The sequence below is a fragment of the Punica granatum genome, chromosome 1, assembly GCF_007655135.1.
Source record: "Punica granatum isolate Tunisia-2019 chromosome 1, ASM765513v2, whole genome shotgun sequence".
Taxonomy (NCBI): Eukaryota; Viridiplantae; Streptophyta; class Magnoliopsida; order Myrtales; family Lythraceae; genus Punica; species Punica granatum.
The window spans coordinates 43,415,178-43,425,567 of record NC_045127.1 but is presented as its reverse complement, the minus strand read 5'-3'; the positions used below and the strand labels follow the sequence as shown (position 1 = coordinate 43,425,567).

Sequence of the window (10,390 nt, the reverse complement as noted above, 5' to 3'; positions counted from 1 at the left end):
TTCCAAGACCTACTAGAAGAATAACAGTAAATAAAAGCGTACCTTGAATATTTAAAATTGTCGGCCGAGCGTCCCACGCGTGACGCCTCTACCGGTATCCACACCGACTTTGTCGACGAGTCTTCGAGATCGGCGGTGCTAGCGACCAACACTCGAAAGAAACATTGATGCGACACCCGAAATTTTCAGACTAATGGACCTAATTTGAGTTGAACAATTCAACCCAAATTATATATATTTTATATGCATACACATATATGCACGCACATATATATGTAATAGCCCATATAAATATATGTGTGTGTTTTTATATATATCCCTTTAGCAGTATATATCTATATATATAGAGCTTGGGGGGGAGCTTTTCAAGTCCCCAAACCGGTGTGGGACAAGAGGAATTAAGAATTCCAAATTGCCATGTGTCCTCACATGGATCGTGCATCAATTGTGTCCATTTAATCTAATAAATCGAGTCTAATTAATCGATAAATTTAATCTCATTAAATATTCGATTAATCGGTCGCACCATAAATCATCTAATCTCTATTAGACAATTTTATTATTTCAAAATATCTCGTCAATTTAGTCGTAGTGTGTGACCCTGTAGGTTCCCAATTACGTTGATAGTAATATCGAAATCTCTATTTCAATATTATAAACAGTGAGCAGCATCTAACAATGCATCACTGTTACTCAAGTAATCGGAAAGTCAATTTCTCGACGAATCTCGTGACATATATTACCGTGTAATATAATCCATTGTCCTCTATATCTCTATTGAACCCAAGGCATGGTCGATGACATCCTTGTATGGCTCAATATCTCTCTTTCTTGGTTTATCGGGTAAGTCTATCAGAACAAATGAGCTCGATATCTTATATCGACTCATTTGGGTATGCATACACTTTTAGACTTAACCACCAAGTGGCCGTGAGATATCGCTCCCGTTTCGTAGGAGGGACAAATCCTATCTCGGTCACTCACATTCCTCTCCATGCTCTGTGATATACCCAATAACAGTCTTTATAACCAGCTTGTTACGGTGGCATTTGACAGTATCAAAGTATATGACATTACATGTAGGAATCCATGGTAACCTTAAGTCAAAGGACCATTACACTATAGTCACTTTGAGATATGTTAATGACAGTCACGTAACAACCCATGTAGCAATCTCATGGCGGGTCAGTCCAATACACATTACTCTTAATGTATATATGTGGTGTGACTTGATATCTCTATATCCATGATCTGTGAGACTCGGTCATCAATCAACACCCACACTAGTCTAATCGTATTATCGTTGTCCTAATTAACGATAATACTTTGACTATGGACATTTAAGAATAATGTTCGGTAATTATAGGATCTCACAATCAAGTCACACTTGATGCCTATTGAACCCACTATTCCAAGGACATTATTGTGTATAATCATATTTAGCGCAATCTACACAATAATAGAAATGTCTCGTATTATAATGAAATACATGTCATATTACGGAATAGATGATAGATTGCCTCTAGGACATACACCAATTCCTAACATGCACCCCAAGCATAGAAGCATACACGAAAGAATGGAGACACTGAACTACCGTGGGGAGGCTCGACGAACCTTCCACCCCTCGGCGAGCCTTCTACCCTCGGCGACCCCTCTATAACATGAGGGGCTCGGTGAGCCTTCCTCCCCCCATGGAAGGTTCGGCTGGCTCTCCACAACATGGGGGGCTTGGTGAGCCCTCCACCTCCCATGGGGCCTCGGCGAGTCTCGACCCTAGACTCAAAGAGAATCGAGCGGGCCTCGACTTGACTCCGTCCCACCGGCCCATGATGGGCCCAAGCCCGCTCAAGCAATTCCAGTTTTGCCTCATATCTCTCTCTATAATACCCACTCTCTTGGGGACTTCGGGTAAGCTCTTTTTCTCCCCTTTTTGCTCTCTCTCTACCTCTGACTCTCCCCCTTAGCTTTGACTTGAGCGTCGGAGGGGGTTCCTCCTTACCAGATCCCAAGCCCCGGTTGACTATTGTTCCGTGGTTCATGAATCCTAGGATTGCGGGTATGGACTGGAAGATCGGATCGATCATACCCGAAGAGAATGGGAGGATTCTTCCCAGTGGGAGGAAGATCCCGACTCGGACTTTTTCTCCACATCAAATATCATCAACCAAGCGTTTAGATATTGATTTGGATTTGTTCGCATATTGGTTTAGATCGAGTACTCTTGACTTTGATCCAATGCAAACCACAATCAAGGCTGTTGGGGTCAATCGGGTTTTCCCAATCTAACATTTTAAGCGACATAGTTACGGGGCCTATACCAACCCAAATAATTAACTAAAGACTAGCTTCTTGGATTAAACAGCTCCATTCATGGTTCACAAATTTTTTTTTTTTTGAACCCTAGTATCCGAATGTGCAACGAGTCTTGGCTAATTCAGTTCAAGTATAATCAATCCATTGAGAGGTAAAACTTTCACAGCATAGATTTTCTTCATTCACAAGATTAAAACCAACTCAATGAGAATAAACGTCGTACCACTTGAACCAACCCACGTTGATTGATGGTTTGCAACTTAAAGTATATTGATATATAAATATATAAATATTTATATATAGTGATTTGTTATCCAAACATATATTAACTAGGTCTAGCCAATGATAAGTAGATGAAAACCTCGTTTCCTCTGCTCACTCTCTCTATCCAAACCCTAACCCAGTAACCCCACCCCATTCCGTAGCTGCCGCCATCGCGTCCGGCTCCAACTGGACGCGTCCAACAACGATCGTCTCTCCCGTACTCGTAAAGATCGTTTCTCCTATTTTTTCTCGGTCAACCAACTTCTCTGGTACCGCTCCTCCACTGCCACCCCATTTCTTCGTCCTCCACCTAACCAACCCGTTGTTGATCCACCGCCGCGCAAAGGTGCAGTGCGCCCCAATCTTCTACTGTCCGATTCCCTCGCAGCGCAACATCAATTCAGTCCACCCTTTGACATACCAGGCTGACTCAAGCATGGCTCTTCTGGAGCCCTTGATGGTCACCGATTTCTGTTCCCCACCCCAAGTTAAAAACTTTGGCCTCTCGAACTTTCACAGTTGACGATTTACCGATGTAGTCCAATGCAGTGGTCGTGCTCGATTCTATTTGCCCCACAGTGCCCATTTAGAGGAGCTTCTAATTTGGTCAAATTATGTGTGTGTTTGGTTAGGCTTAGAAGATCAGGTTTCGGGTCTGATTTACGTGGTATCATGTGGTTGTGATCAGTTTATGTATGGTGTGCGGTCAGTTTTCCTTGTTGGTGTTGTAATAACGAGTATGTTGTTACCCAGTAATTGTACGGTCAGGACAAACACCAGCAGTGTCATGGCTGGGATAAATTTCGACAGCGTCATGGCTGGGTTAGCGCAGGCAATATCATGTGGTCAATTAATGTATATTATGTGCGTTGATTAATAAAATATATCATTTCCACCAAAAAAAGGTCTAGCCAATGAACTGATTCTTTATAGGATTAATTTCACAACATAACACGAGATTTTAAAGATTTTCACCAAGTAGTACAAATCGAAATAATTTCACGATTTAGCACGATATTTTGAAATTTTTTCACCATATAGCACGACGCCAATTTCTGTCAATTCTTTAACGAAAAGATGATGTGGCAGAGGTTTTTTATCCACCCTTGCACAACTGGACTCTCTATGGGTCCGACTTTTCACTTCTCTCTCTATCTCTTTCCTCATTTCCTCTTCTTATTATCAGTCAACCCTCTCTTTGTCTCTCTCTTCTCTTTCTTCTTCTCTATCCCCTCCACTACTATTGAAATCAAGCATGGCTCGTGCCTTAGTACGGTAGTAGCTTAGCAATCGGTCGAAGAGGGTGGCAACTCAGGAAACAGAGTAGTAGCAGTGGTAGAGCTCAAATAAGCTTGAGGAGGACAACAACTCAGCAGGCAGCTCGATAGAGAGATGAGACAACACCAAGTCAGTTTAAGGACTTCACAGAGGGGCAGCTGTGGAGGAATGAAGACAAACAGCGGTAGGGAGGTAAGCACGGTAGGAGCAACAGCAGCAGCAACGCAAAGGAAGAGAAGGATGAGGGACTCAAGGAGGTTCAACCATCGCAACAAAAGAGGGGGGACAAGGTGATGATGGAGAGTGATGGTGATGAAGGGCGGTGGTGACAATGGCCAAGAGAGGGACAAGTGGAGAAAGAGCCGAGAAAGAAGAATAAAGAAGGAAGATGGTCCAATTAATGGTGACGGCGAAGAGAAGAGAAGGGAAGGATGGTGATAATAGTTGGCTACCAAGGAGATGTAGAAGGCTATAAAGGAAATGAACAGAGGATATGGTTCAATAGGGGTGTGGCCATGGAAGTCGAGGTGAAGCGACGATGATGATAATGAAGGAGATGGCAATGCTGATAAGGCTGTGATGAAGATGGAGATGAATGATAATGGTTGGCAGAAGAGGGGAAGTGGTGATGATGATAATGAATGGTAATGTTTGGCAGAGGTAAAGAAGATGGTGATTGGTGAGGTGATGTGACGTTTGGCAATGAAGTGTGGTTGAGAAAGAGACAGAGAGAGAGATAAAGAGAGAGGCAATAGGATGGAACGACAATGTAGAGGGAAGGTCAAAAGATGATGGCTATCATGTGATGCTGTTGCCTCCTTTTTAGCCGAGAGAGAAAGAGAGAACTTGGCGGCTTGTGGTCTATGAAGGATTGGATTTAGGGCCGACCCATTTACAAGAACGGCCATTGCAGGCGTTCTGAAATGGAGCGAAAGCTGTAACTACATGCGAAGCGACGTTCAGAGCTGAGGATGGGGGAAGTGACTCGAAGATTGACAGTAGAGGAAGGGGAGAAACAGAGCAAGCAAATGGAGCAGAGAGAGAGAGGCAAAGGATAGAGAAGAAGAAAGAGGGGAGTGAGAGATGATAAGGGATAAGGAGGCAGGGGATGGAGAAGAAAAATATGTGGATGACTTTACGTGGGCATGAAAGAAGAAAGAGAAGAGAAGAGAGATAGATAGAGACAAAGGGTCGACCGAGAAGAAGAAGAGGAGAGTTGGAAAGAAAGAGAGAAAATTGAAAAGTGAGACCCATAGAGAGTCCAGTCGTGCATGGGTGGGCAAAAAAGTCTGCCATGTCATCTTTTCGTTAAGGAATTGACGGAAATTGACGTTGTGTTGTATAGTGAAAATTTTTCAAAATATCGTGTTGAATTGTGAAATTATTTCGATTTCTACTATGTGATGAAAATTTTTAAAATCTCGTGCTACGTGAAATTAACCCTACTTTTTAATATATATATATATTTGACTAGCGTAACAAAACTACAAGCCGGCTTGACATAAACCTACCACACAACTAGTTGTAGAGAATACAATAATCTATTGTATTGCATCAGCATTTTATAGTTTTTTTTAAGTGATGTAATCAAGGAAGCAGTTTTTAGTCCAGAAGATCCAAAAAATTTTCATAGTGGCCCTTCGGCTGAGAAAAAGACAACAAAATGCCAAAATCATCTACTCATTCTTTACGGATATAGAATATCTAATAGTAAATAAGCAATTTGGTCCCTAAGTTTAGCAAATAGCAATGGTCCTAAAAGTTTGTTATTTTTTGAGTTTGAGTCCTATAATTATGACTTTATGAAAAAACAATCCTAAAACGTTTAGAAAAGTAATAGATTTAGTCCATTTCATAACTAATCGTTAACTGCTGCTAACGTGGACATAACACCGTTAAAAATAATCCCAGTTGGCTGTCAATCGGTACATGTGGACCAACCATTGCGCGCCACGTCAATAATTCTTAAAGATTTTTTAAAAAAATCTTATTAAGTTTAAAAAAATAGAATAAAATTAATTAAAACCAAATAAAAATTAGAAAAATGTAAAAAAATAAAAATAAAAAAGTAAAATTTTTGAAAATAAATAAAATCAAAAAATATTTTGGCATTTTTATAAAATACAAAAAATTGAAAAAAATCATAAAAATAGAAATAAAATTTGAAATTTTTATAAATAAGAAAAAAAATGTTAAAAAGCAAATACAAAAGAATTCAAAAAATGGAACAGTAATTTGACATTTTATAAAATAATAGAAAATTAAAAAAATTAACTAAAACCAAATAAAAATAAAATGTAAAATAAAATACAAAATAAAATAAATAAAAATGATTACCTAGCCCTAACAGGTTGGGAGAAACAGGGGTAGGGGAGGTCCGGATCGGGGGAACTCTTCCGGCCTCCTCTCCTTCCTGGTGAGGTCGTCGAAGGCATTAGAGATCTCGTCGACCTCATCGAAAGGGAGGGAGGCTCGAAAGGGCTCCTCCTTTCTTGTCCTTCCCTCATACATCCCAACCCCGATAGGTCGAGACTGGGTCCTTTTCTGTTTTTATTTTATAAAAAATTTCAAAATTTATTTATCATTTTTTGTTTTTTGTATATATTTTAATTATTTTTTCCTTATTTTATAAAAATTTCAAATTATTTTTCCATTTTTTGATATTTTTCGTATTATATAAAAATGCCAAAATATTTTAAAATTTATTTATTTTCAAATCCTTTTATTTTTCTTTTTTTTATTCTTTTACATTTTTCTAATTTTTATTAGATTTATTATGGATTTTTTTATAAATATTTAAGAATTATTGACTTGGCGTGCGATGGTTGGTCCTTGTATACCAATTGACGGCCAATTAGGACTATTTTTAACGATGTTGTGCCCACGTTAGCAACCGTTAACGGTCAGTTACGAAATCAACCAAATCTATCACTTTTCTAAACGTTTTAGGATTATTTTTTGCAAAGTCAATCTTATAGTACCCAAACTAAAAAAATGATAAATTTTTAGGACCATTGCTATCTTTTGTCCTTTTTTAAGAGATGTAATTAATAAAGTGATTTTTGGTCCAGAAGATCCATAAAATTTTCATAATGGCCCTCCAGTTGAGAAAAAGCCAGCAAAATGCCAAAATTGCGAACTCATTTTTTATGAATATAGAATATCTAGGGGTAAATAGGCAATTTGTCCTGAGTTTGGACGGTTGCATCAATTTGGTCCTTGTTATATCAATTAGGTCCCTCAAAAATCAAAATTGCATCAATGTGGTCTTTCTTACATCAGTTGCGTCCCTCACTTCAGCATTTTGCATCAAATAGGTCATATGATTACATCAAATTGGTCCTTGATGACATCATTTAGGTCCTCAAATGCATTCCATTAACTTAAGGTGGTCATACTGTTGAATGAGGGGTTATTGTTACATCAGTTTTGTGAAACGTTACATTAAATTAGTCCTTCTTATATTTATGCTAAATTGGGTAAGTTTGGAAGGTTTAGATTGGACGTTACATCAATTTGGACCGTAAGGAGCATGTTCTTTAGGTGACAACATTGAGGTAACATTATGTCAAATTGGTCCTTCTGTTGTGTTTAGGCACGGCAGAGCTGTGTCTGGCAATCGCATTACCTTCGACTTTGCAAAATAACTTAGCATCGCCAAAATAGATACATTAACAAGCTGTCAAAGGTTAACAAAGAGAGTGCACATTACTCTGCCAAAGTACGTTTACAAAAGAGAGTACAAATTACTTTGACAGAGTAACGTGTATACTACTAAAGAGCGTCCACCATCACATATATTGTTATCTTCTGCTTATACGGATAGCCCAAACTTAAATGTAACCCAAAAGGTATCACATTTAACCTAATATAACTACTGTAACTTGATATGCCATTGCTTATTTACTCTACTAGTTGTACAATATGTGTATTGATGATAAATATATATACATTAAAATTTGAATTAATAATGAAAAGATAGTGCAACGTAGTGGCTCAAGTCCTTACTTGTTGATTCAGAAGTCGCAGATTCAATACCTAGTGGGACTACTAATAGACTGAACACAGCTATGATGTCATGAAAAAGAATATTTATCCTATATATATGCATATATACATCTAAGGTGATTTTACTGTATGCAAGTCAGAAAGAAAGGAGCTGTACTAAATTGCCATGAAGGAACAAATCCAAATTCCAACTTCGTTCGATGCAAATAATTGACACTGTCTTTACTAAATTTTCATGGGGAACTCTTGGTCGGCTCAACGTCATTCGAGCTCACATTTGCTATGGGTTCTCCCAACACACTTCACATTTATTAAATTTTGTACGATGATCTGCGCAAATTTGATGTATGTGATCTTACTATTTGTGCCATATCCGAAGTGATAAGACCTCCGCCTAGCAAAGAGAAAAATGCATGTAAAAGAACCTCAACTAACTAACGACTTCCACGACTCATACCGCAAAGGCCAAAGAGTCATATGACTAGAAATGGATTGGATCATTTGGCCTTTTGCCAGCTAGCTAGCGATCCACTTTCTGGATGGTCTCAAATGTAACGTATGATCCGAGATCTGACGCAACGACTTGCGACCATACAACGGGCATCTAAAAGGATTGAATCTTTCCGCGATTTGATGAACAAAAGTCGCCATCGCCGAGAAGGAGGCTAAAAATAAGGGAGAGGGTAGCAGTTCTTGGATGGATGGACACAGCTTCCGTCTTCGTCTCCTCTGTTGTTGGACTCGGCCTTACCTTATGGCCTCGTTGGAATCGTCTGTCACAACCCAACCAACCCACTCTATCTCTACCAACTAATTATTCTAAAAATACCCATAAATCATAATTAATTAAGCCCCAAATTAATTAATTAAATTCCAAGAAAAGTCCCTCCAAAAAGGAGAAGCCTTTTCTTTTTACCTTTTGCCAGCCTAAGACCCTCCTCCTCGCATGGCTTTTCCCCACTTTCCTTACGTTAAAGAATCACATACGCATTACCCGTCGCTCACTTTCCACACATTACCATTCCCCTCTCTCCCCAGCCAGCGCACGTTTTCCCCGCAAAACCAACTCGATCTCCCTCGTTTTGTTCCTTCCTTCATCTGCAGATCGAGGAGTCTCGAAAGAATAATCCAACATGTTCGTTGTTCGCGTTATTCCCGTGGATGTATAGAGCATGGGACGCATAAGAAGCTAGAAATACGAACAGCTCTCCTCCTCTACCCCACGACCGATGGATGCAGGACATTCATTCGGGTTGTGAAGGAGGACAGAAAGTAATATCGTAGTCCATGATTCTGGGGGAGAGCTTTTCGGCATGAAAGATGCAAAGAGGCCTCAGGTTTATCAGCTGGTGGGTCATCCTAGTCGTGCTTCGATCTGCAGTGGCGATTCCGGTCTTGGGAAGCGACGGCAACAGCAGCATGTCCACGCCGGAGTCTCTGGATGATTATATCCTCAAGTTTGTGAATGAGTCGCTGAAGCGGCCTCGGACAGGAACCGTGTACAAAGTCTCTCTCCCTCCTAGTTTTTCTGGGATCGAAGTCTCAGTCGTGAGGTTCAGAAGCTCGAGTTTTTGGGTCAGAGGTGTGAATTTCAGCGACTTCTGGATCCCACCAAGGATCATCCCGATGCCTTACGTGAAGAGGCTCGTCATAGTGTTTGAGAATTTGCACAACTTGTCCTCCCATTACTACCACGTCCCGGGGTATGAGCTCATCGCTCCAGTTCTTGGGTTTTCGGCTTACGATGCCTCGAACTCCACTGTCCTAGGGAGCCAGAAGCTGAATTTAAGCACCGACGGCACCCTGATCTCCATTCATTTTCTTCCTTTTCCAGAAAAACACGCTAATGGGCTGATCAGATGTGTTGCACTCGGTATGAATAAGTCATATGAATTTAGCAACATGACCTCGCCGAACGTGTGCTCAGCTCGACATCAAGGCCATTTTTCTCTAGCCGTTCCCCTCACGCCATCGAATCACAAGAAGGAAGGGGACAAGCTCTGGAAATGGTGGGTGGTAGGATTCGTAGGCGGGTTTTTCGTGTTGGCCCTTTTGTGTTTGGTAGTGTTATGCATCCACAGGCTAGTAGTGAGGAGGAAGATCAAGGAGATGGAGAAGCAATCCGAGCGAGGTGTACCACTAGATACGTTTTATATCGGAAGAACTAAATTGCCTTCCGCATCCATGATCAGAACCCAACCTTCGGGCGTTGAGAATGAATATGTTTCTTGAAATTTTGCAAATGATCTTACCATCCATTAGCTCTTCCGTGTTGCATCAATCGATTAGAATCGGCCTGAATTTTTTCTGCCGTTATGTGAACGACTGAAAATGAAGGATTCTTTGTAGAACCCGAATGAACGTTGATTCCCATTATCAGGCCATAGATTGCGGGGCTTGAATTGGCAGACTTGTTTGAAAAACTTGGCTTGTTTGCTGTTTTTTCTGTATTTGAATGACGAATGAAGCTTTCAGGAATAGTAGATTAGATGCCTTTGATTGTGACATGATTCTTCCATAGTTG

The 10,390-nt window shown here is 40.2% G+C and overlaps 1 protein-coding gene across 1 annotated transcript; it reads left to right on the top strand.

Moving 5' to 3' along the window:
* Positions 1-9,186: 9,186 nt before the first annotated feature.
* On the top strand, positions 9,187-10,098 carry LOC116206404. Its single transcript, XM_031539277.1, has one exon. The coding sequence runs from the start codon at positions 9,187-9,189 to the stop codon at positions 10,096-10,098; it is 912 nt and encodes a 303-aa protein (XP_031395137.1).
* Positions 10,099-10,390: the final 292 nt, after the last annotated feature.